The sequence below is a fragment of the Balaenoptera borealis genome, assembly GCF_965194805.1.
Source record: "Balaenoptera borealis genome assembly, chromosome: 6".
NCBI lineage: Eukaryota > Metazoa > Chordata > Mammalia > Artiodactyla > Balaenopteridae > Balaenoptera > Balaenoptera borealis.
This window is the reverse complement of record NC_138863.1, coordinates 20,555,191-20,581,657: the sequence shown is the minus strand read 5'-3', so window position 1 is coordinate 20,581,657 and position 26,467 is coordinate 20,555,191. Positions and strand designations below refer to the sequence as shown.

At 52.7% G+C, this 26,467-nt stretch overlaps 1 protein-coding gene and 1 long non-coding RNA gene across 3 annotated transcripts in view; both read left to right on the top strand.

Annotated features, from left to right (window-relative positions):
- The window catches only part of LOC309631374, a 473,017-nt gene that overhangs the window by 87,828 nt on the left and 358,722 nt on the right, over positions 1-26,467 (top strand). The gene's annotated exons all lie outside the window — the stretch shown is intronic.
- IGFBP2 (insulin like growth factor binding protein 2) lies at positions 404-26,467 on the top strand. 2 transcript variants are annotated; one of them, XM_082397684.1, is made up of 4 exons: positions 404-932; positions 22,961-23,190; positions 23,921-24,061; positions 25,940-26,467. In XM_082397684.1, the coding sequence occupies exons 1-4, from the start codon at positions 506-508 to the stop codon at positions 26,102-26,104; spliced, it is 963 nt and encodes a 320-aa protein (XP_082253810.1). In that variant the 5' UTR covers positions 404-505; the 3' UTR covers positions 26,105-26,467. The 2 variants fall into 2 exon arrangements, with proteins under 2 accessions (XP_082253810.1, XP_082253811.1); XM_082397685.1 differs by lacking the exon at positions 404-932 and adding an exon at positions 1,285-1,488.

Below are 26,467 nucleotides of genomic sequence, written 5' to 3'. Positions count from 1 at the left end.
AAATCTACTTGAAGGTCATGTCTGACGTCCTTTGCATTCCCTCCAGCAGTGAGCCCAGTGCCGGCCACATGGGAGGCGCGCAAACGAAGTCCTTCCGAATTGAACCGAAAACGGGAGACAAAAGCACCCACTCTTGTCCACTCCCGCGCCAATCTTACCCAAACCCCCAAGTTATTCTCATCCTCCAGGAGTCAGGGAGCCCGGGGTAGAAGGGTGTGGAGGGAGAGAGGCCAGGGGGTGTAGGGGACCCACGCAGCATGCAAGGAAGTGGAGATGGGCGAGTGGGCGTGCGCGCACGCAGAGGCCCGCGCGCGGGAGTGTCGGGGGAAGGGGGTGGTCTCCAAAAGGGGGAGGGGAGAAGGCAGGGGGCGGGGAGAAGCAGGGCCCTTTAGGACCCGGCTGCGGCGGCGGGGGAGGAGAAAGAAGCGGAGGAGGCGGCTCCCGCGCTCGCAGGGCCGTGCCACCTGCCCGCTCGCTCGCCGCCGTCGCGCTCACCGCCGCCAACATGCTGCCGAGACTGGGCGGCCCCGCGCTGCCGTTGCTGCCGCCGCTGCTGCTGCTGCTGCTGGGCGCGGGCGGCGGCGGCCGCGGGGCGCGCGCCGAGGTGCTGTTCCGCTGCCCGCCCTGCACGTCTGAGAGCCTGGCCGCCTGCAAGCCCCCGCCCGCCGCGCAGCCCGCCGCCGAGGCCGGGCCGGCCGGCGACGCCCGCGTGCCCTGCGAGCTGGTCCGGGAGCCGGGCTGCGGCTGCTGCTCCGTGTGCGCCCGGCTGGAGGGCGAGCGGTGCGGCGTGTACACCCCGCGCTGCGGCCAGGGGCTGCGCTGCTATCCCCACCCGGGCTCCGAGCTGCCCCTGCGGGCGCTGGTCCACGGCGAGGGCACTTGCGAAAAGCACGGGGATGCCGAGTACAGCGCCAGCCCCGAGCAGGTTGCAGGTAACGCTGGTTGGGACAACTAGTTCGGAGAAACTTGGAGGGCAGCGGGGGAGCCTGGCTGGCGGCCCTTCTGGAGGGAAGGAATGTGTGGCGGAACCTCAGAGACCGTTTTAGCGGAGGAAGAGCGGAGTCCTGGACCGGCTCTGAGCGATTGTTGGGAGGGGGGACCCGAAAGTCAGGCCCGGGGAGGGGAACTGGAGTTCGAGCGTGCGGAAGATCCCCGGCTACTAATTTGGTGGGGAAAAATGGGGAGAGGGAAGGCATCCCTGTTACCATAGGCTTCCCCGGTGGAATGTACCCTGACTTCTTTTTTGGAGGGGGGATTTCCTGGGGAGGAGGGTGTCGGTCAGATCGGTGGGAGTAGGAGCTTGAGGCTTATTTAGGGCGCCGCTTGAGCTGGTGACCGCCGACCGAAGGTTCCTGGAGAGGTCCTGGTGGAGGACGCCGCCGGGGGCTGAGGCTGGCGGGTACCGATGACACCAGGGACCTCTAGTGAGAAGGGGGCGCTAGGAGAAGGCAGCGGCGCCTTGAGGTCCCTTCCTTCTGGGATTGTGAGGTGAGAAGAAAGGACTTGTTGGTACTTTGTAGGGTGGGCTGCCTAGGGGGAAGATTAAAAAGGAACGCTGCTATTTTACAGAGAGGACGAAGAAGGCTCTTGCTTTTATGTTGGGTGCAACGATAAGAGAGGGACGTTTGGGAGGCGAGGAAGAGACCCCATTCGTTGAGTCACTGTAACTTAAGCCGGGTCGCCGGCTGCGTTCCGGGGCGGGGGCAGCCAGGCCGCTCAGTTTAGCATCTGGGCCCCCGGGCGTCCGGCAGGAGGATGCCTGGGCCGGGGCGCAGCTGCTCTTACCGGAGCGAGGTGTTGCCCTCCCCCCGCCCCCCATCCTAATTGAGGGAGCTCTTCCTGTCCCATAGAATGGGGGCCCTGAGCTTCTTTGTACGGAGCTCGCATACCCCCGAACAAGTTTTTTGAGGGACACAACCAGGCTTTAAAGATCTCTCACGTGTTGGTTTTGTTGTTGTTTGTTGTTTTTGTTGTCGGTTTTGTTTTTTAAATTACAAAAGCCTCCTGCCCCAGTGGTCTGGAGGAAGCTGTAATTATTTTCTTTCCTCTTGGAGACAGTGGTGAAATGTGTCCACTGCCTGCTGCTGTTGTTTAAAAAGCAAGTTTCTCAAACTTAGAGGAAAAAAAAAAAAAAAAAGAAGGAAAGAAAGAAAAGAAAAAGTGAAAAATTCTTGCTTGCTTGTCAGCTTCTGCGGTCCTTGGCCCCCTCCCGCCCCGGACACCCCCCGCCCCCCTTCCTTCAGCCTGCTATTGTTTTTTTCCCTGTTCTCCTTGGGAATACAATTAGGGGTCAGAGTTGAAATCTTTTCTTTGTCGCATTTTGACCTTGAGTGCACAGCAAGTTAGGGCTTCCTCTGAGCGGAACCCCTCAAGTCCCTTTCTTCTCCCTCCGGCTTGCTTCCCTCCCTAGCCTGCCTCGAAGTTAACCCTTTCCTCCAGCTTCTCTTAGAAAGTAATAGTAAAAGGGAAAAGACTCAGCAAAGGTCCTTTCACTGGGGGTGCCCATCCCCCCCAGTCCTGCGTTCCTCCTCCTTCGCCCCCTAGCACCCCGTGGTCCACCGGGGAGGTACTGTGGTTTCTGAGCTGAACTCTGACAAACTAAACATCTCCCTCAGCAGGGTGAACTTTTGTTCAAAAGGCCTCCACGTTCATACACTCGTTTGGATTCTGACTGTTCTAACCAAGTGCGTAGCACATGTCCTTCCTAACCTTCCCAGCCTGGTTGTGTCCCTCAAAAAACTTGTTTGGGGGTGTTTTTTCATTCTTCATTCCTCTCACTCTCTGCCTGAAAACCAACTCTCCTGCCTCCCAACCCCCAGAGGCAGGTTAGGGTCTTCAGAAGGGAACAGATGCTGGGAATTCTCCCATTCACTCCTCCCTGGAGTCGTCAGGGGAGCTCGGGGACAATGGGGTGAGTTCATGGGAAGAATGTCACTGTGGATTTTCTGCCTGGTTATGGGACTCCTTTCCGCCAGCTAGCCCCAGCTGCCTCCTCAGCCTGCTCCCAGCGGCCAGACAGCCGCCTTCCGCATTTTTCTCTTGTGCTCCAGACTGGGAAGAGGGGACACCAAGGTTGGGGGTGGGTGGAAGCTGAGCGGGTGCCCTGGAAAGAAGTGCTAAGAGCAGGGTGTCTGAGGCGGGAAGGGGGCTGAGGGGAAGGGGGCACTGGGGGGAGAAGCCTGGGCTTGCTGGGGTGCAGGGAAGAGAGAGAGGGGCGAGTTCTGAGGCTCCCGTGCAGGAGAGGGTCTTGAGCCAGGGTGGGGATTGGGGTGCTGCGTGGGGACTGCGGGGGTCCGAGTTGGGTGGGGTGTGCGGACAAGGACGTGGCCCGGATGAAACCTTAGCACTGAATGCTGCCGCCTCCTCTTCATCTCCCACTTCTCCCCCCTCTGAAGAATGACCCCCCCCCCCCCATCCCAGCCTGCATTCCTCTTTGAGCAGGTTGCTTTTGAGAATTTTAAACATACCCTCTTATTTCGAGGCAGCAAACCCCAGCAGTTCCGGCTTTGCTGTTAGCTCTTTTGTCTTTGTTCCCTGGACTCAGGGGCTGTGTTGCTGGCTTCCTGGGGATGGCTGGGATGCAGGGGGTGGGGGTGGGCACATCAGCGGGTGCTGAGCCTGCATCCCATGGGGGTGATGGGCTGGGACTGGGTGATTCAAAGAAACCCAGAAGTCAGACGGAGGCGCGGATTGCGGGGTGTGGGGCTTAGAGTGGGTGGGCCTGGAAGAAAAATAGGAGGGGGACCCTGAGATCTGCGTGAAGTCTGGACCTGAGAAATGTGTGGGTGTGTTTGGTGGTGGCATGAGCAGAAGTGCCTAGAAATGTTAGGGAAAGAAAAGGAAGCAGGCCTGGGCCAATCCGGGCCCTTTCAGAATTCAGGGCCTCGGCCGGGCCGGACTGGCTCCCTCAAGCATCTCCCCTGCCTCCTTCCCTTCCGTGTACAATGCCGGGGATTATGCCGAGGGGCGGAGCTGCCCAAGTGGCCGTCTGGCCCGCTGCACTTATAAAGGTGCTATAGAAATGTGCAGTCATTCAAAGTCCCAGGGCCGGCGGGCTGGTGGGCCGGCCGGCCGGCCGGCGGGCGGGCGGGCGGGCGGGCGGGCTTGGGGAGGCTTTGCATCTGCAGTCGCTGGGGGAGCATAAAGGGGGGCAGAGGCGAGGGCTGATTTACAGTGGTTCAGCGCAGCTTCAAAGAAGGGGGAGAAAAAGCAACGGGACTTCTGGCTCAGAGCACTGCTTTGCATCTTGTCTTGCATAAATTTGCATACTGAGTTCAAAGTCGTAAAATAGTCTTGTGGAATGAGTGGGACCTACTGTCACTGATTGCTAGCTTCACTACCTTCCCCCACCCCCTGCCCTAGACAGAATACCCAGAACTAGCTCTGCTAAGCTGCTCTGCCTGAGTGTGTTGGAAGCGGAGATGGGGGACTGGAGGGCTGCTGCTTCTGGGTCCCTCTGGGGAGACAGGAGACCTGTAGTTCCTTGACTACAGGGATTAAGCCGAGTGTGGCTCTGTGCACTGTGGCCTCCAAAGCAGGGCTGGTCTGGAGGGTGTGACTCCACAGGTCCCGAACCAACTAGGCAGAGGCTGGCAGTGTTGGAGTCTTTGCCCGCAGTCTCCCTGCTCACCTTCCACTCCCATCCAGAGTGTTCACGGATATCATTCCCTATGTGTAGTGATAATGACCCCATCTGTTCCTTTGATGAGATATTTGAGGAAGCTTTGAGAAAAAAAAAAAAATCCTATTAACAGTGTCTAAAGACCTTACAGAAATAAAACCAGAGGTAAGGAGTCTCTGAATTAGAATAGGTGGTGGAGGAGAGGGGGGAAAGAAAAACCCATCTGTTGTGGACATGAGGGTCTATCTATGCAGTGGTTCTTGGCCTAACTGGACCCTTGAGTTTCCTGGCAGGCAAAGGGAAAAGGGAGGCTTAGATGGTTCTCACTATTAGCTTATCTTAGCACTGAGCTTTAAAATAAACTTTTCAGGCACATCATTCCTTTGGGGGAAAGAATTCCTACAGAAATGCCTGCAAGGTGCCTGAGAGTAGGGGTGTGTTCAGTCACCAGCTGTCAGACACTGAGGGTGACTTTGAGAGCATCGCTGTTCTCTAGCCCATTTATCAGGTTAGCTTCTCCTCGGTTCTCAGATTAGCTCTTCTCTGCTGTAGAAAATGGGACACACAATTGCTAAGTTCTGATACGAGCAGGTTCCAAAAATTCTTGGTTCTAATGAAATGCAGGACAGGAGTACCCGAGGGCGGGAAGGGGTGGGCAGGGCAGGGGCTGCTAAAGGGAATGAGGGAGAAGTAGAAAATGAACAGGCTGTGCCCATGTTTGGTTTTGTTATTGGTCCTCCTCACATACTACAAAACCGTACCAAAAAAAAAAAAAAAAAAAAAGGCTTGGTTATCATTATCATTATTTTTTAAAGAGACTGCATATCCAGGGACTGCATTTAGTTTTAGTCTCTCTCTTCTCTGTGTTCCCAGCTCCCCTTTTCCTCCTCTGCTTTCTCCATCCTGTCTTCACAACCCACTCTGGACCGTTCTCCTCTCTCTCCCATGCTTCTCCCACTACAATTCTAGCACACCTGGCTGGTTGCTAAGCAGGTGGTCAGGGCTTGAGAAAATGACATGGGAAATAGATTGGTCCGGCCTTCCTCAGGGATCCAAGTAGATGGAGGCCACGTAGATGATTGGGGATTGGCGTGCTTGAACCAAATCTGACCCTTAAATGAGGAGGGCGGTTGACTGGCAGTGCAGGGGCTGGGCTTCGTGGGCGGGGGTGCCTGCTAGGGCTGCTTCTGCCAGAACCAAGGCACAGAGGAGCGAGGTTATACTTCGAATGCGCCAGGGCGCTGGCGATCTGGTTGGCAGATGTTTGGAGCCCCTCTGCTTCTCCTTGCTGTCTCTGGCCAGCATTTCGCTGAGATGGCAGGCAGCCTCCCGTCTGTCCTCATCCTGGTATGAACTGCTTCTTTGCCTGCTTTGTCTCCTGTCTTACAGCATCCCTGCGAGGGAGGCTTTTTACCTCCATTCCTCAGGTGTGGACTCTGGGGCTCAATGGAGGGGCCACCTGAGCAGCTAAGTAGTGAGGTGAGGGGCTAACCTGGCCGCCTTTCCTCTGTACCCCTCTGCCTCTGTGACCAAGCAAGTGAGTGCGGGCTGCTGGCGGATAAAACCTTTGACCCCCGTCAGCCAGAAGGTTTGTTCCTGGACACCTGCCACGTGCAGGTGATGCTTGGGCCACCGTTCAGTTATTTGCCTTGACTCTTTGGAGAGGCCCAAGTCCTAGAACTTGGGGAATTCAGAAATGGAAGCGGCCAGCGTGCAGTAGTCAGGAGTGGGCAGAAGGGTTCCAGGACAGGCCTCTAGAGAGAAGAGCTGGTGGGCAGTGGATGAATGTGGAAGCAGCCTGGCCTTTGCCGGAAGATTGACCTGGGTTCCAATGCAGGCCCATCTCTGAGAACCTGAGTGATGATGGGCCAGGGTCTTATCTTTTCGTGAGATGGGGATGACTGTATTTCTCAAATGGGGTACGTGTGAGGTCAGCTATGATAATGCAAAATGCCTGGCACGTAGTAGGTTCTCTTAGCTGCCTTAATCTTGGCAAGCGACGTCTCCTCTCTGACACTTAGGCGGCCTTTAAAACAAAGGCCGGACTGGCTGTGTCAGGCAGGCCACCTGTCTCTGAAGGTTGTACCAGGCGTTAAGGGGCCTCATCCTGGTGTGAAGTGGCTTTGGTTCAAAACCCAGTTTCCTACCACGTACTTGCCACCCGAGGCAAGAGATATATTCTCTCTGAGCCTCAGTTTCCTTATCTGTAAATGAGGAATTGATAGCGCCAACTTCATAGGGTCACGTCTGCGTGTGTGTGTGTGTGTGCGCGCGCGCATGTGGTGTGTGCACAGATAGATAATACATAAAAAGTCTCCGCACTTGGGTGTTTTTTGGTTTTTTTCTGTAATGAGCCACTTGATTTCCATCTCTCCACTTATAAAATGGAAGCATCCATACCTCTGACCCATTTTCACAGACAGACGGTAGTGGAGCTGTTTGTGGAAAAGGTAATGAAACTGTACTTTCAATGCAGAATAAACCCAATTGACAATAAGCAGATGGCCCGAGGTCCAAGGCTGGCACGTTTTATGGATAAGTTGGGTGGTGCTCTTTAGGGCTCGTGCGCTAGGATCTGGAGCTGACCATTCTTCTGGCAGCTTCACTGTAGTGCCCGAATGGGGGTGGAGGGACTGTGGGGGGCAGAGGGGGCCCCAGAGTTTGACCCTGGGTACTCTTGCTGGCCTTGCTACTCAGAAACGGGACAGGTGGAATTGGACATTAGGAAGAACACCAGCACCCAGAAGCTGAGTCCTGCCTTCACCTGCCAGCCGATCTCTAGGACCCAGCTCTCCAGTTGCTGGAGTTCAGAGCACTGGGGAATCCCTGAGGCCACATTTCAGGGGTGGGCAGCGCCTTCCTCCACGGATGGCCTCCGCAGGACACCTGCTAGGACCCAGGCTTTAGCAGAAGAGGGTCAGAACCAGTGTGTCCTAACACGTTTGGTACACAGGGCGTGTGCCGGGTGAGCTGTTGTATTGTCAGTGCAGCCAGTGAAGACCCCATGGTGCCCGTTTCCTGCCCCAGGAAAGTGGGCTTTCAGGTCCATCCTGTCTGGGCCTAGGGTGCCAGAAAGTTGAACGTGATCCTGGCAAAGAAACTGGATGTTCTATCCAAAAAAGCGATGTTTTCTTACTACACCGTCTCCAGCGTTGACCTCACTCCCCAGTGGAGTGGGGCCTGAGGGGTTCTCAGCAGGCATGGGGGAGTGTTTTCTGGGCCCTGGGGCTCTTCCTGATGTCTGATTCCACCTGTGGTCCCGGAAAGCCCTCTGAATGGCCCGTCTGGCCACGATGACATGACACAGTGTCTGTTGTCAAGCATCTGATGGAGTCGAGGCCCCAGGAAGCAGGGAAGCTGGATGCTTGAGTCTTCAGGGGTCAGCAGATGCTTGTGGTTAAACCCAGGACAATAGGGACAAAGCACAGCGTTTGCCACTGGGCATCTGGGGTGGACGGTCTTGTTAAACTCTGAGGACCTTGGTGGTGGTGGGGAGGAGAGGGGAGGAGAGGCAAAGCTCTCCTTACAGAGTGGGTGGTGGGTCCAGAGAAATGTGTTGGCTTTCAGGTTCCAGAGTAACTGCCCCCTCCCTTACCCTCTCCCCGACTCTGAATAGAGTGGATGGGCTATAGGAGATTTTTTTTCCTACTGGAAAATGGACCATCTCCCTCTGTCCCTCCCCCTACTTGGCTCCTGATCCTCGACCCTCCCCTCCCCCTCCTGGGCCACTCCTGTTCCTTAACAAAGCCAAGGAGGATCTGGGCTGGCTCAGCTCCTGGGTGTCAGTCAGGACGCAGAGGGAGACCTTGCTCAGAAAGCCGGCTCCCCCGGAAAGAAATACAGAGTCGACTGTAGTGAGGAATTGTTTCCTTTCCCCTTTTTTTTTGTAGGGGGGGGAGGGGGGCATTTGGCAGCCCTTGGGGCCCCTTCTGGCCACCAGCCCCACATCTCTTCCTGGCTCTTGGGAGGCAGGGCAGGAGTGAAGATTGGGGAGAAGGGAGCAGGGGCTGGCAGACCTCCAGCTGCCGGGCTGGGGAATTGGCCCACAGGCCCTGGTTAAGTTGGCCCCGAGCAGAGCCTGGGGAGGTTTCTAATTAGTGGACGGGTGTAGGTGTGTCAGCCTGTGTTCATTCAAGGAACTGAGCTCTGCGGGTGAGGAAGCCCTGAGGGGAGGGGCACTGGCCCGGGGAGGCCTTGGTAAGTTGGGGAGGAGGGGGGAGGCTCATGGGTTCCTTCCTGATAGGGGTCGAGGAGATGGGGGCCTTCTAGCTGGAGTGATCTGAGTTGGATTGTAGGGGTGCAGTGAGCAAAGGGTCAGCCTTAAAGGGTAAATGACAGAATACATAAGCATAATTAAAATTGCTTTTTTCCTAGATATTGTCTACTTCTACCCAAATGCCTGTAGTTTTTTTTTTTTTTTTTTTTTAATATTTTGGCCACACCGAGCGGCATGTGGGATCTTAGTTCCCTGAGCAGGGATCTAACCCGCACCCCCTGCATTGGAAGCACGGAGTCTTAACCACTGGACCGCCAGGGAAGTCTGACTGTAGGTTTTTTGTTTTTTCTAGCTGTTTTAGCCTCAAGATTCTCCCCACTTGACAGGTGAAGAAATCAAGGCCGCATTCAGGTTCAAATGCCAAGGCAAGTACAGACCAGAATGGACGGACCAGAACGGAGTCTGGGTCTCCAGATTCTCATTCCAGAGCTCCATTCCATCAGACTCACACATGCAGAGAAGCAGTGAATTATATACTGCTGCTTGGAAAAGCTCCTTTTCCCTGGGAGGTAGTAATTAAGGCATAACTTCTCAAAAATGTTCCTTTATGCAACTCCCCAGGAAGTTTCTTTTAGGTCTATTGTCTTGACTTCTGGATGGAGGTGCCAAGTTGCCTGTGGATGGGGAACTTGCTTTCTAAAGTGCCTGAGGCCAAGATAAAATGAAAATGACAGTTCCCCTGGGCCCTGCCCTTGCAATTGCCTGATAACGCTGGGTGGTTTCTATAGCGACACTGGCACGAGGTGTGTCAGGCAAGATAAAGGGGGGGTGGGGAGGAATGGGTTTACTGGATCCTAAGGGCTTTTGAGGTTGGGTGGGGGCCGCTGGCTTATGACTGATGGCTTCCTTCCCTGGGAAGATGAGGGAGGGTCCTGTGGAGATGGGAAGAGACAAGGTGATGGGGAACAGTAGAAAGGAAGCCCTGGGGTTACAAGGTCTTGGTCAGGAGTTTACCATGATACCGATGACCAAATGCCATTCTGGTTGGTTAAGAGCTATGGAGTTAAACCACCTGGGATTTGGTTTTGGCTCTGCTGTTGCTGCATGATTTTGTGCCATTGGCCTCACACCGTATGGCTTCCTAGTCAAGCGTGATAAGAAATTATCAACCTCGTGATTGCTTGATGATAAAGCAAAGTTCTGTACACAGACTACTTAGCACAGGGTTAGAAACTCAGAGAATCAGGTGAGTCGTACTGATTTTGATCCCTTTCCCCTCTCTTCTCCCTCTGATGTCAACACACAGAACAGAACAAGGCAAATGCTGGTTTTTTTAGCTGTTTGCTGATTGGCCAAGTTTATTAAGAAGGGGCACTTAAGAATCCTGCAAGGAAGTGTGGCTGCTTCCACAGGGTGTGGCTTACCTGGACAGCTGCCCTTTGCTTTGGAAAGTCCAGAATGGAGTCAGTGGTGGAGGGTTTTCCAGAGGGCAGTCATGACCTTTGGTGCCGTTGTTACTCATTGTGGTTCTACCATGGCTGACCGCGGACCAAGGTCCATTCATGCCCCTTGAGGGGAGGATTCTTACTTGAGGCCCTGCTAGTTATCTCTGGTTCCTTTGCTGCCTCTAAACCAAGAGGGCATAACCAAGGAAGACAACTGATGTGCTGCAGGTTTATATCAGACAAAATTAGTGAACTTTTAGTTGAAGGAAAAGAAAGCATGGTGACCTATTTAAAGACACTTATTTATATTCAAGACACTTCTTGTGCTGCTTTGAGAGTGTGGCCGGCAATCCTGGACATCTTTGCAGGTTTTTAGTTTCTTTTTGCATCCCCTGGGTTCAATTTGTCAGGCCTGGGATATCTGGGAGCCGTCTGGGGATGGAGAAGAATTGGCAGAAGGAGAGGGTGGAAGGAGAGAGGTGAGTGGGACCCAGTGTTTATGGTCCGTGGGAGCTGGTGTGTGGGGTGACATCAGAGCTGAGTGCAGGGACAGTTGTTTGAATGTGGGTCCTGGTAGAGGGAAGTAGCCTTCCTCTCCAATTCATGCTTCTGTTCCCTCAGTGCTTTTCTTCTCTCCTAACCACTCCTGCTGCTCTGGGGCTTAGATGGTGAGGGAGAGACCAGAAACATGAGAAAAAGAAGTAATATAACAGGATGCTCTAGGCCAGAGAGCAGTGGAATGCTCTTTGGATAGTCAGCTTTCCTAATGTTTAAACATTGATTGAGCACAGGTACAAGCTATGAGACTGACTCTAGACAGATACAGTTATCATACCACCTGTAGCACATGCTTTTTTTTTTTTTTAGTTTTTATTTTATATTGGAGTATAGTCGATTAACAATATTGTATTAGTTTCAGGTGTACAGCAAAGTGATTCAGTTATGCATACACATGTATCTATTCTTTTCCAAATTGTTTTCCCAGTTAGGTTATTACAGAGTATTGAGCAGAATTCCCTGTGCTATACATATACAGTAGGTCCTTGTTGGTTATCTATTTTATTTTATTTTATTTTTTGGCCGTGCCATGCAGCATGTGGGAGCTTAGTTCCCCGACCAGGGGTCTAACCTGTGCCCCTGCATTGGAAATATGGAGTCTTAACCACTGGACTGCCAGGGAAATCTGGTTATCTATTTTTTTTTTTATACAGATAGCCTTTTCAAAAATTAATTAATTAATTTTTGGCTGCGTTGGGTCTTCGTTGCTGCGAGTGGGCTTTCTCTAGTTGCAGTGAGCAGGGGCTACTCTTCGTTGCGGTGCTCTGGCTTCTTATTGCGGTGGCTTCTGTTGTTATGGAGCATGGGCTCTAGGCACGTGGGCTTCAGTAGTTGTGGCATGTGGGCTCAGTAGTTGTGGCTCATGTGCTCTAGAGCACAGGCTCAGTAGTTGTGGCGCACGGGCTTAGTTGCTCCGTGGCATGTGGGATCTTCCCCGACCAGGGACTGAACCTGTATCCCCTATATAGGCAGGCGGATTCTTAACCACTGAGTCACCAGGGAAGTCCTGGTTATCTGTTTTAAATAGAGCAGTGTGCACATGTCAGTCCCAAACTCCCAAGCTATCCCTCTCCCACAGCACATGCTGTTTGATCCTGGAGGGGAGCAAGAAAAGCATTTGAAAAAGTTGGATATTATCTAAGAAGAAACCAAGTCAGTAGAGATGTAGATACATCTCATGTAAGTAAACGGGTGCTGTTTTTAGCCTTTTGACCAAGGCTCTTGGGAAGATCTTGATGTGAAATAATGGGACCCCTCTCTGGTGATAAAGTCACAGAAGGAAAAGAATCTCCAGTCTTGGAAGACGAAAGCGCAATCTCTTTCTTCCAAAAAGGCAAATTGAGCACACAAAATGTCTCCCTTCCTGCCCTCCTTTCATGATGTGTACTTTGTTTTACACTCTATGGAAGCTAAGTACAAGTGTGTGTCTTCAAGAAGCTCCCTCCTTTGGAGGAGGAAGGAAAAGCATGGACCCGTGGCTTTGTGCCAGTGCGCTCAGGCTACAGGGCTGTGAAGGAAGCTGAGTCCGATTACAAGAGTGCTTGGCCCAGAGGTGCCCGTCATCCACTCAATCAAGTGGCCTTTGGACACTTGGAGGCCATATTGTCCATCCTCCTTCCTCCCGAGCGATACCAGAGGAAGGTGTGTCATTTTTTTCCACCTGCAATCTGTTACTCATTTTAGTTCTTCCTATGAAACTTGGGTGGTTTCTAACGTGGATCTCTCCCATTTCGGTTTAAGGCTGCTACCTCCCTGCTCCTTAGGAAGCCAGAACAGCTGTTTCCCTTCCATTGGGCATGAGTGGCCCTTGAGTGTTGATTCCTGCATCTTCCCCTCCTTGACCCTGTGACCCGCTTCCACTCTCTTCGAGTCTTTCCTCTGACTCATTTCCCAGTTCTTCATGCTGCACAGACCTGGCCGGGAGCCTGTGGTCAGTCTCCGACTGGCAGGCAGGTGGCTCTTGTGACACTGGCCTCTGAGAGTGGCACTGAGGTTGGCCATGTCACTGTGATTTGGTCCTCCTCCAGCCAGTGGGGTTCAAGGGGCACCCGTATTTACTGATACCCCTGCTTGACAAGGAGGGTGAGAGGTGGATGGAGTGAGTTTCTTTTAAAAGAAAACTTTAAAAATGCGGAGAAATACTAAGAATGATGTAATAATGCCAATCTACCACCCACAGCTGGGAACGGTTGATATTTCGTTGTCATTTTTACTTCAAGTCTTTTTTTTTAAGCTTCCGCTGATGGCCCTCCCCACCAGCCACCTGTTCCCTGTTCCTCCTCCCCAGAGACAACCACTAGCATCATTTAGTGTTTCTCTTTCTTAGCTAAACAGATTTGCTAATGAATGACCAATATTTCAGAGTCATTCTCTGAGATAATGGAAAATGTACATAAAAGGTTTCATTCTGCAACTTTTTCCCCCGTCCACTTTAGGTTTTGAGATCTACCCATGTTGATAGACACAGGTCAGAGCTATACTTTTTAACTGCTGTATATTATTCCATTGTATTACCCTACTGATTTTATTTATCCATTCACCTATTGAAAGGCTTTCGGATCCCGTTGCTAATAGCTTTTGGCAAGTACAGTGATGCTGTAATGAACGTTTTTGTGCACATGTCAGAGAGAAGTAGATCCCATTGCTAATAGCTTTTGGCAAGTACAGTGATGCTGTAATGAACGTTTTTGTGCACATGTCAGAGAGAAGTAGAATTACTGGGCCAGGCACACTCTTCCCATAAGCCTTTGGTCCAGGTTTGCACCAAAGCACACTCTCCGCTCACGTGGGCCTTCAGCAGGTAGGTCCCCTTGCCGGGTTCTCAGATGGCTTTAGCTGAACCAGACAAGAGATGTTGGGGGCTCACGGAAAGGAGGGAAAGCGGATAGTGCTGTTGACCATCTTGATATCAATTTCTCTGGCTCTTCAAGGACAGCCTGGCTCACAGAACCCCAGAGGACCGTGGCTGAATTTGAGCATGTTTTTGTTTCCTCAAACTGTCTGCCTCAGCCCTGACCCTCCCCAGGTCTTGGCAATTCCAGGAATGACCCTGGTGTTTTATGAAGCAGTCCTTTGGAGAGCGCAGAGGCAGGGAGGCCCTGCGCTTTCTGGTCACTCGAGGGGGAGCCCGCGATGAGAGATGCTCTAGAAACCTCCATGATGCTTGGCCGAGGAGGGCCCCTGTATGTGCATCCAACCATATACACGTGTCTGTTTCTGAACCCGCATGTCAGTGGGTGCAAAGAGCTTACGAGGCTTCGTCTTTGCAAAGTGTACATGTGAAGCCGTATCTCTTGAATAGAAGCCTTTTCTCTCATCACCAAGAAATTCATCAGGAAACCGAGGCAGGAATCACAGAGGAATGGGGCCCTGAGCTGGAAGGCGGTTGTTAAAAGTACAGAGTCCTTGACCCCTCCTGCCCACCCCCCGCCAAGGCTTGCTGTCTCTGAAGCTCTGGGGCTGGAGTGTAGGACTTTATTTTTCGCAGGCTCTTCAGATGATTTCTGATGAACAGCTACAATTGGGAACTGTTTGCCTGGTCTGACTCCCTGAATTTACAGCTGAGCACACCGGGGCCTGTACATCTGAAACACCCAGCCTGGCATCATTCAGAATCCCAGGCCTGGCGGTAACGTCAGGATCAGAACCTTGGGCCTCTGGCTTTCCGGCCAGTGCTGCCCTTCTTGCCACACTAGAACCGGATGGCCAAGGCTTCGAGCTCAAGAGCCTGTGTTCCCAAGGAAATCCAAAAAGGGCTCAGAATGGCGTGGCAGGTAGTCGGCTCTCTCTGCCCTCCTGTTGTCCACCATCGCCGTTCTCTCCAGTAGCGGTTCCTTCCCTGTATGAGGATGGGGCTGGGTGCCTACTGGCCATCCCACTGCACAGACTTTACCCAGCTCTGCAGCCCTTAGCTAGGTGATGGGCTCGTGGTAGCTGTCGGTGCAGGGAGATGGTCTCAAGGTGAGAAAAGCCAGTTCCCGCCCTTGTGTGATGCGATCACCTGTGGGACCTATTGGTCTAGAACATCAGAGGAAGCTGCTTGTTTACAGCCGTGTCCTTATGTACGGGTGGGCGGTGGGTATCATCAGAGAGGAGACCTTTTGTTCAAGAACCATACTGAGGAGCTACCGGTCTGTGGCCGAAGGGATTTTTCCCAGAACGAAGTGGCATCTGAGAGACGTCAGGTTTGCTTAGCTGGCTCCCTAGGAGGGAGCAGGGGCTCAGAGAATGGGAAGGGAGTTTGGAGTGAAGCTGGGGGTCGGCAGGGCGTAGATGGCCCATCCAGGAACGTCATTAGCTGGGCTGGAATGCCACCACGTGAGACATCCACGGACGTACTACTCAGGATGCCAGTGTGAGAGGCCGCTGCTGCCTGCCCGCCTGTGACAGGCTAAAAACAGGTGGAGGAAGGCACGTGATGTCTCTCCCCCAGAGAGACTAAGGACTTCAGGTTTAACCTTAGCTGAAAATGAACAAATAGGCCCCCTTCCTACCCCACCCGTTTCTAACTTCTGCCCCCGACGACGTCCCCCCACTCCCCCACCTCCCAGCAAGGCCTGAATCACCCACCCCGGCTTCTGGGTGGGGTGTGCTGTTGAACAAAGTGGCCATATGCTAGGTGAAGTTAGGTGAGCACAGTCACCCATACAAAGGGACTGGCTTCAGAGCCTCTCCAACAAAATCTGCTTCCCCGGTGTGTTGGTGCGTTTACCTGTGAACCCTGCCTCACCTGTGCATGCACGGCGGTTATGAGGCTCTACCTGTCTTTCCTCCCTCTCTCCTCCTTCCCTCTCTCCCTTCTTTCTTCCCTGGCTTCCTCCCATCTTTCCTTCGCCTAAATTCTATAAGCAAAGTTAAAGTAATTTTGGCAAATCCACCCTTGCCCGAGGACTTCATCAGATGGCAGAGAGCTTTGATGTTTAGCAACATATGGAATTTATACAATCAACAGAATCAAGCTTTAGAAGAAAGATGTAGAAAGATGTCGATGCAGAACTCTCTTATCACTCATTTTTCTCCCTGTGCATTGGCCGTTCTGCAGACCAGGTATCACCCACCCTTCCCCTCTACCAAACAAATGCACCTTTCATGTACTCTTTCAAGAACTAGATCATCTGCACATTTCTTCCAAAGCCTGATTCTGCCCACGTTGGGAGTTTGAGTGGTACTAATGCTGTAGCCTATTTAAGTAGCAGCCTTCACTTTGGTAGGGTGATTATTCTCATTTTTCAGACATAAGACATTAGAGCTCAGAAAGGTTAAAGGGTTTGGCCAAAATCACGGGTGAATTGTCAGTGGCAAGGCCAGGATTGGAATTCAGGGCTCTTGACTCCTGGGGTTCTTTGCCCATTCGAATTTGTGAATGAATTGTCCACTGCCATGGATGTTAGTGGAGAAGTTGTCCTGGAGGGAGGAGGAAGATGGTAGTTAGTATTTATTCTTTTGCCCAACATATGTCAAGGTTAAGTGCACTTTGGGAGAAATCAACAAAGAAGGAGCCATGTGAGTTCTGTGCCCAGCCAGGGTGGAATCAGGAAAGTAGCCAGCGTTCCCCTGGCCTGTTACTTGGAATCCATTCTCAAAGGGCCTGGAATGCTATTACCTGTTGAAGGAGGTGAGTTCACTGGAGGGAGTGATGGATTTAGGGTTGGGTTAGATCATTTCTGTGGTGCCCTCAGCTCTTAGATTTCCAACTAATCATGAGATAGACTGAGGAGAAGGTTGGAAAATGGCTAGGGTTTCTTCAGAATAAAAAGATGAAAGAAAGGAGATGTATTAACCTCTTATGAAGATGTGTGGTGGTTTTGGGAAAAGGTCTCCTTTTCTCACCAGGCCTGCATGAGGACAGATGTCTCACACCTTAAGCAGGAAGGGGTAGGGGGTTGCTGTTAGATTCTTAAGCCTTGTTTTCCTCAGCGTGCTCTAAGGTCTCCCGTAGATCAGGAGTTGCCAACTGTTAAATGGAGCAGAGGTCGGAGCATCACAGGAGGAGAAAGTGAAGTTTCGTGAGACAAAGGGTCTTCGTCCACTGAGTAAGGTTGTCAGTGCTACAGTCAAGCCAGACGGCACTGCGGGGGAAAGGACTGTGCCAAAATTAAGTTTTAAAGCCAGAGTGTCAGTGCACAGAAGTAGGCATCTTTCTGCTCCTGGACCGTCCCCCTCCAGCTGCCCTGCTTGGCTAGCTTAGTAAGGCCGGGTCACAGGGCAGTGCGGGGACCCCAGGCCGGTCGTGGAGCACCTCTGGTGACAGCAGAGAGGTTGTGCGTGCTCCTCGTGGACCCAAGCGCTGGTCCTTCTGGGCCTTGGGTTTGCTGTCTGTAAAATAGGACACCTCGTCCATGTCCTCTCGGTCCATCTGTCTCGCATTCAGCTCTCCTCCAGGTGTGTAAGGTGGGAAGGCGTGGCAGTGCCCCTATGGCAGGATGGGCCTTCTCCCTGCCCTTCAAGCCTCCCACAAGACTCTACTCTCCCTCTATCATCTCCCCCACTTGTCTTTGGAAAAGCTTGACCTTCTGTACATAATTGGGAAACTCCCTTCTTCAGCGTTGACCCATTTCCTGGGCCACTAGGCAGAGAACAGCTACTGCTTACTAATCCTTACAGGGACATCTCTTCAGGAATCTTGGAGATCCCTGTCAGTCATCTCTAAGCCCGCAGGCTTTTCCATTTATGTGATTTGGGTTGCTAAGAACCATCTCTTAGAGTGACCTTTGCACTGTAGCCCATGGAGCTGCATACATAAGTGGTTGCTTAATAAATATTATTCTGAACCGAACTCTCCTAGGCAGAGGAAAAAAATGCAACTTGGTATTTTTGTTCTGAGGGCAAATTCCATCTCTAGCTGGAGTTCTCCATGTGGAATGTTTTCCTGCGGACTGCTCTGTCACCTATAAGAGAACGTATGGGCCGAACTTGGTAACGTGTGATAATGTCCTTGTCCAACAGAGTGTGAGGGTGCGGTGCCGTATGGGTGCTTCCCTGAGTGTGGAACGCAAAGGAAGCAGCTGAGGGCTAGCCCCTTGTGCCGGCACTGTGTATGCGTGCAGCAGCTCTCGGAATCCTCCCTGCCACCCATTGGAGGTGGCTCCTGTTTGTGCGTGTTTTACAGATGAGCAGTGAAGGCACAGAGAGCTTAAGTAACTTGTCCAGGGCTGCACAGCTCAGTGGTAAAGCTAGGATTCAGCCAGGCAATCAGACTTTGGAGGCTGAATCCCTGAACCTCTTTGGCTGGGAATAGGATCAGTCAAGGAATCAAGGCTCTTCTCAGCCTACAGTCTTTTCTGATCTCCACCCAGTCAACAATTGCATTTCCCTGTCCTGGGCTTCCACTTCAAGATGTGGGGTGTCAGCACCTGCGTCAGCAGACCAGGCTCATGGATTTCCTCATCTTATTGGCACTTTCGTTGGCAATGATGAGATCAATAAAGGAATGGAATGAAACATACCCTTGAACCCAGATGGCCTCCGTGAGGGTGGAGAAACTGACCTTCCGCTCAGAGCGGTCAGGGACATCTCAGGACAGGAAGCCACCTCTGTCCTTCTGGGATAGGACTGCCCACTTGAGCCCCGTCTTCTGGGACCTGGAGTGGGGCTGCATTATGACTTTTGGGGGCCCCAGACATGTTTGCCTTTGTGGGCAAACACAAAAAAATTATAAAATCGTATTTTATAACTGCAAACATATCAGTGTTATATGAAGACGTTTGCTTTGACCTAAAAGTTTATTTTTTTCTTCTGATTTTAAAAGAAATGAAAACATTTCCTAGGGCCCTGGGCACTGTGCCCGCTGTGCCTGATGAACAGACCAGCCCTGCCTGGAGCCTGCAGCCCTGAACGTGCATTAATCTGTGTGCCCTTCTCTTCCATCCAGTGTTTCCAGAGCTTGCAGAGGGCCTGGTTCTGAGCGTTAACTGTGGGCTGACATCTAGGGCTCAGCCAAAGGATGCTTCTTCGGCCCCTGTCAGTGGTACGAGTGCCGGGAGAGTTAGGGAAGAGGAGTCAGCAGGCTAAGAGTCCTCTGGGGTCCTCACCACCACCACCAAGAAGGAAGACTCATAGGCCAGAAGTGTTCCTTGTGATGGAACAGTGGTGGAGGGGTCTTAGCCGAGGGAGGGGATACAGTGGAGCTCAGATCTGCTTTATGTGAGGCTGGGAGTCCTCAGCACTGGGCCGGGAACTTCAGGCCTCTGGATCAATTCTAACTCCGAACAGTGGTTTTCAACTGGGGACCATTTGGCAATGTTCAAAGACGTGTTTGGTCGTTGCAATTCGGGGAGGGTGCCGCTGGCATCTGGTGGGTAGAGGCCCAGGATGGTGCTGGGCGTCTTACATAGGACAGCTCCTAACAAAGAATCTTCTGGTCCCAAAGACAGTAGTGCTGGGGTTGGGAGACCCTGATCCCGAGAATGTTCCAGGCATTGGGTTCTGGTGAGTGGAGCCTTCCAAGACGTTCCTGAAGAGGACTAAATGTGGGCCATCCTGCTCTCTTTCAACCTGAGAACGTGTAATTGCAGCCACAGTGGAGACGGGCTGTCTTAATTTAAGCCTCGGGGCAGGCGGGCAAACCTGCCCCCAAAAGAGAGGAACCCGGTGAGCTTCTGAGAGTCACAGGCTTCGTGACAGCAGAGCGGATGGTTCCAGAAATGGTGGGAAATTCCCAGAGCCCTTGTCTAATTACTTTGTGAGCAGAACTCAGGGCGTCGAGTGCAGAAGTGGCGTTGAGGTCTCCACAGATTCTCTCTGTCACTGTGGGCAGGAAGCAGGCTGGGCAGGGCACGATGAGGATGGGTTTGTTGTGCCCAGGGTGAACTCAGGTACGAGGGGCTGGGCGAGGGCAACCCAGAGGTCCCCATTTTTTTTTCCCCTTTGATCCTGCATGGTTCCCCATGCAGCCGGGGAAGCAGGACTTTTCTAGGCGTCTTGCTCTCTTCCTCCTGTGTTCCCCGGGCCAGCGCCTGCAGGGAAGAGGACAGGGAGCCTGAAACTGTGTCACCAGGTCCAGGTGCAGAGAAGCAGAGAAGACTGTAGAGATGGAAATGGCAGAACTGATGGTGAGGATGGAGATGAGTCCCCCCCACCACCCCTCTATTTGTGCCAACATCTGCCTTATGCTTCAAGGTCAATGTTAAGCAGATAGAGGGTTACCTGAATCAGCCCATCCTATTTATTTGCCAGGCCTATCTCAGACTCTCGCAAGCCTCTCCTTCAGCCTTCTGCCCTCTGCCTCTGGTATCTGAACAAGGAAGGTGGGATCTTCTTCGTGGCTGGCCTCAGCTGCCTGACCGGTCCCAGGGGAAAGCTGCAGCCAGTCCCCATTCAGGGGAACCAGGCCGGTAGCTGAGCCAGGGAACCAGGACTGCTTCTCTTGGGGCCTCTGGGCTTCTGCTGTTTCAGCTTCAAGGACAGAAAGGGGAGGGCAGGGTGGGTGAGGAAAGTTTGGGGCGGGTGAATGTAGAACGTGGATCAGGACTCCCACCCAACTTGGTGGCAGATGCTTTAAACCAGCCTTCCCCGGCAGGTGGTGCTGGGGCTTCTGGAACAGGATCTAATCTGCGCTTGGTTTATTTATGATAAAATCTGGGCTACCCGGAGCACCTGGAGAAGTAGCCATTCTAGAGAAAAATTTTCCGGGTTTCAAAGGGCTTACTCATTTAAATATTTCAATTTTTATTTTTCTAAAGTTTAACAATTTTGGATAGACATCTTTCTTAATACTGAACACTTGTCATGTTTACCCCTTTCCTTTTTGGATGCCCCAAGGTCGTATTGTCAACACTAGTCTTGTTTCAGGCCACACAACGTAGACGTTTTCAGGGGTCATCAATGGCTGTGGAGTTGTTTGCTGTGCACTAAATGTCCCCAGGGTTCTTACGTTCAGTTTTTTTACTGTCCTCTTTCCTCCCTGCCATTTGATACTTCTCGCCACTGACCACATGCCTTCCTTTTTCTCCTTTTAATTTTGTTGATTTTATTCTGCGGTGGCCTTGGAAACCAGACCTGCAGAAACCAGGCTTATCTGACCAGTGCTACTGCGAACCGTCAAGGTTCTTCATGCACTGACTTTCCTTGACTTCTGAGGAAAGCATCACGGCTTTACAATGCATGAATGTGGTGACTGCTGTTCTGAGGCTCAGAAGCTTATCTTCCTCTGCTTCCTGCTTCTTGATTGGGTTCCACACGGCAGGGGTAGCAGGTCACTGAGGCAGCTGTCATCATCGACATCATCATCATCGTCGTCAAAGTAATCACCACCAACAGGACATAGAGTTTCTGTGTTCCACTCTGTATCTTAACGGCTTTACCTGTAACATACTCTCAGCAGTTCTGTAAAGTAGGAACTATTATTATCCAGTAGTTTATGGTTAAGAAAACAGAGGCACAGTGTGGATCTATATGCAGGAGAAATACAGCTGATATAAAAAGTGGCGGAGCTGGAATTCAACTCGAGTCCGCCCTCCTATCCAGCGCTTGCCAGTCTGGAGATAACGTGCCTGGTTCTAACGGATGCTGCAGCTAGTGAGAACCGACCAGGCGTCAGGCCTAGTGCGAAGGGAAGGGATGGGAGTAAACCTCTGTTGAACTCCTCCGTTTCCAGGGACCCTGTTGGTGCCTGGTCCCGCAGGCGCTGGCTCCCCGAGGCACGGAAGAGGGTCCCACACCTTAGCTGGTGAGGGGGCGAACACCGAAGCTCACGATCCAGAGTGGGTATCATGGGCCCCCTTTTACAGGTAAGGGCCAGCTCTTTCCACCATACAGCATGCCCAGGACAGCGACCCCCTGAGCCCACCGCACTGTGCCTGAATTCTGGAAGGACTGCCAAGTACTAGGCGCCTCGCCTGAAACCCTTGTGTAGAAATATTGGAAAAGCCATTATTCGGGTATGTTATCCAGGCTGTAAGTTTTCGGAGGTGCGTTAGAGGGGAAGAGAAAATGTGCAAGATTTGTTTGGAAACTCCCCCTGCGTGCTCCCTGAGCCCTGCAGGAGGCTGCTCCAGGCAGCGTGCTCTGAGACCCTGTTGGCCCTGCTGCGTCTGCGAGGGGCTGTTTGCGCCCCGGCCCACCTAGAGCTTGCCAGAAATTGTCACCCTGGTTAGGACCCTTCCACACCATTCACTCTGTTCCCTGGCTGGACGTGCCTAAGCCTGCGTGAGACCGTGGGAGGGGAGGGCTGCTCTCAGGGCCCTTCCACCTGAGCTGTGTGCACCGTAGGAGCCGTTCCCTATTGCCGGCTGGCTGGAGGTTTAAGAAAGTCGAAAGACTTAGTGGATGGTCCTTGGACAGACATCTGGATGAGGCTATGCGCCCTGTGATAAGATGAAACTACAGCGTGGTCATTGTGCCTGTTCTGGGGGCTCTCGATGGGGGGTGGGGCAGCATGCATGGACAGACAGGAGACAGATCAGGGTCCCGGGATAGTGCTGTAGCAGCCGTAGGAGTGGAGCGTCAGGGCAACAAGAGGAGGAAGCAGACGGGCAGAGGAAGAGTGATGGCGGAGGGGTGCTGGACGCTGTGTTCTTCTGGTGGCAACGTGGCTCTCCACCTCACTTCCCCGCCAGACACAGCACAGCCCAGTGATCTCTGTGGCATGAGTTTTAAAAGCTCATCCAATCCATGCCTTTTCCGACCAGACATCATGAAGACTTTAAACAGGGGGAGTTAGTGGTGGGTGAATCTGAGAGGTCTTTCAAGGAAGAGTGATGGACATTACCCGTTCCCTGGTGAGAGCCTTGCCCACATGGTCATCCTTCGTTTGTGCCCCTCTGCTCCCCCACCCCCATCCTCCCCCTTGACCTCCTGGGGTGGAGGCAGAGCAGAGTAGGTGACCCGGGCATTTTTCTGGAGTCAGAGAGCCTGCGTTCAAATCCTGGATTGTGATCTTCGTCAAGAAATTGACCTCCGTGAGCCTCAGCTTCTCCGTCTGTGGAAGTTGGGGGACGTTGCTAATTGTGTTCATCGTTGCTGTGAAACTGAAATTGATCATCCACATAAATCACTTAGCACCATTGCTTAGATGTTAGTCATCGCCTTCCTTGTCATTATCAGGGGGTCCAGATAGTCCCTGGAGGGCCCACCTCTCTGGAAACTGGACCTGCAGCTCTTCCTCCCTCCCTCTCTCTGCAGACAATGGCGAGGACCACTCTGAGGGAGGCCTGGTCGAGAACCACGTGGACGGGAACATGAACTTGTTGGGAGGTGGAGGTGGTGCTGGCCGGAAGCCCCTCAAGTCGGGCATGAAGGAGCTGGCCGTGTTCCGGGAGAAGGTCACGGAGCAGCACCGGCAGATGGGCAAGGGTGGCAAACATCACCTCGGCCTGGAGGAGCCCAAGAAGCTGCGGCCGCCACCTGCCAGGGTCAGAGCGGGTCGGGTCTGGTTGGAGGGGTGGGAGGACGTGCAAAGGGAGTGTCCCAGCAAGCGGGGATGTGGGCCCCCATGAGATCCATGTCCTGTGTGCCTGCGGGCAAAGCACTTTCCTTTCTGATTCTGCCACTGACATATTCAGTGACCTTCAGGCTGATCAGTTTCTCTTTGGGGGGGGCCTCAGTATCTTTGGCTGTGAAATGGGCTCTGCATATGGGTTCTTGAAGTTCCTTCCTTCTAAAATCTCGATGTTTCTGCTTGGCTTCGGGACACAGGCAAAACAATGGATGCTAGAGATATAGATGGATCCACTTGAGCTTGCCCACTCTTGTTGCAATACGCTGCCCTCACTCAGCTGCCCCTCTTCTTCTTTCCAGCTCGGCTTTGCTGTCTTGGCCCTGGTTGGGTTTATGGAAGGGAATGGAGGTTGGGCCACTGGGTGGGTGTAGAGCTACTCTAGAGGCAGCCACTTGAATTCAGTATTTGCATTTTGACCCCTGAAAGCCGTTGACACAGATGGAGGAGAAGAGGGAATACTCATATGCAGGTGACTTTCTTTAGGGGTGCGGTAGAGCATAATCATATGGTAGTAAGATTGCTGGGCTGGGTGTCAGAAGTTCCCGGTTCCACCAGCTAGCTGTGTGGCCTTGGGAAAATCCCTTCAGAAGAAGCACGGGCCTGTTCCCACTCTAAGCATCCTCTCCGCGTGCCTGTGCCCACAGACCCCCTGCCAGCAGGAACTGGACCAGGTCCTGGAGCGGATCTCCACCATGCGCCTTCCCGACGAGCGGGGGCCCCTGGAGCACCTCTACTCCTTGCACATCCCCAACTGTGACAAGCATGGCCTGTACAACCTCAAACAGGTGAGCGAGGATCTCCTTGGCCCCGGACCCTGGGTGTGCCTTGTTCTTGCCCCACCATCTGTAAGCCTCTGAGCGGGAGACCTAGTCTTCTGTGAGGAGGCGGGTGGGGATGCCAGGTGCCAGGCCAAGGAAGGCGGGGGCGGGGCTTCTCTTCTTGGCTTCAGGCTTGTCAGAGCCCGACTCCATGTACCCAGCTTACCTGCCAGCAGCGCTTGGTGTCCAGGATAGGAGGGAGCCTCTTGGAGGAGAAATAGCGCCTCATACCCGTGCTTCTTGACTTTTATTGAGCATTAGAATCACCTGCAGGTGATTCTGGGGCCTCGTCCCCGGAGACTGTCATTCAGAAGGTCGAGCGGGGTCTGAGAGTTTGCATTTCTAACCAGCTCTCAGAGGATGCTGATGGTCCATGGACGGCATTTCCAGAATCACTGATTTAAACCATTGACCAAGTAGACTCTCTGGTTTTCAAGAATCTCAGGGGATGGAGGAGAATCAGGGGTGGAGAATCGCCACTTGAAATATTTCTAGAAACTGTAACAGAACAGTGTTATCAGTACATTAGAGGAAATGTAGAAAGTGTAAGTAAAACACCCAGGAGCCCTTTTTCCTCCCCTTTCCATTGTGTTCATATGCCTTCTAATGATCTATGTGTGTATGCATATTTCCCCTTATCATTATTAATTTTGTTTACTTAACCACATAGAGTTTGTAGTGATGATTGTTAGTGGCTGTTTAACATGGTCAGTTGTCCTTTCACCTAGTGCACGGCTCACTTCCCCCAGCTCATCCCTTGTATAGGGAGAAAAAGTCTGTGTGCGTTTCATGTAAGGCAGAGAGAAGGATTGAGATGGTGTGGACTCCACCGGCCATTCTGTTTTCCAGCAGAGGTTCTGAGCCCAGCTGCACACTGGGCTTCTCTAGGGAGCTTTAAAGAATACAGATGCCCGGGCCTCACCCCCAGAGATCCAGATTTTGTGAGTCTGGGGTGCTTTCTGGGCACCAGATTTTTCAAAGGCTCCCCTGGTGGTCCTACTGGGAAGTCAGACCTGACTTTCAAAGGGTGGGTGTGCAGAGCCAGGAGATAGGGTACGGGGCTCTGCTGATCCCCCGGGGTGGGGGGTGTCTCACTTCCCCATCTCCTTCACAGCCCAGGCATCTTGCCCTTTGAAATAGCAGTCTAACGTTAAAAGCTATTTGTTCATAAACCTGCCCTCTAAATGTAAGCCAGCTACTTCGTTTGGAGCTCAGAAGAAGAAATAGTGATCTTCTTTTCTTCTGAACCTTATGGGTAAACGGGGATTTGGAAGAGGAATTGGCTTATGGGTAAGATCAGGGATCCTGGGAGGGGAATGCCTGGGTTGGCATCTCAGCTGTGGCTCTTACTAGCTCTGTGACATCGGGCAAGTTACTGAACCCATCTGGGCTTCCTTCTGATCGTCCTTAAAGTGGTAAAGTAATGGTACCTACTTCACAAGGTGGTTGAGAGGATTAAATGAGTGTATGTTAGATATGAACTGTAAATGAGCAGCGTATATGACTGCTTACGCCATGCCCAGCACATAGTAGGACCCGAGCTAACGCTGACTTTTATGTGCGTTTTCCGCCTCACACTACGAGTGAACTCCAGTACACTGGGTCCCCGGCTGGATGGGACCTCCCCGTGGATGGGGGCTGAGTCTTTCCATCACGAGGCATCCCCAGCAGCCTTGCTGATGACCAGAGCACGGTCCCTGGGCCAGCAGCACCAGCGTGAGTCACGTTGGAGCCTATTAGCCGTGCAGAATTGCAGGCACACCCAGACCTCACGAACGGAGCCTGCATTTTGGTGAGACCTCCGTTTTATCGGGGTGTCCTCCATGTCCTCTTCTCTCTCCTCAGTGCAAGATGTCTCTGAACGGGCAGCGTGGGGAGTGCTGGTGTGTGAACCCCAACACCGGGAAGCTGATCCAGGGGGCCCCAACCATCCGGGGGGACCCCGAGTGTCATCTCTTCTACAACGAGCAGCAGGGGGCTCGCGGGGTACACACCCAGCGGGTGCAGTAAACCTACAGCCAGCCGGTGCCTGGCACCGCCCCCCACCCCTCTCCAAAGCTGGCAGAGCAAGGAGAGCGCTTGCGTGGTGGGTGGAGGGAGGATTTTCCAGGAGTTCTGACACGTGTATTTATATTTGGAAAGAGACCAGCACCGAGCTCAGCACACACACACCCGCCCCCCCTCCCCCCCCACCCCCCTTCCCCCTTCCCAGCTGGAGATGCCTGCACCCTCCCTCCTCGAGTCCCTGCTGGGCAGGAAGAGGGTAGTTGCAGTGGCGGAGCTGGGGTAAAGGTTTGGGAGAGGGAAAAAAGAAATTTTTATTTTTGAACCCCTGTGTCTCTTTTGCTTAAGATTAAAGGAAGGAAAAATAAA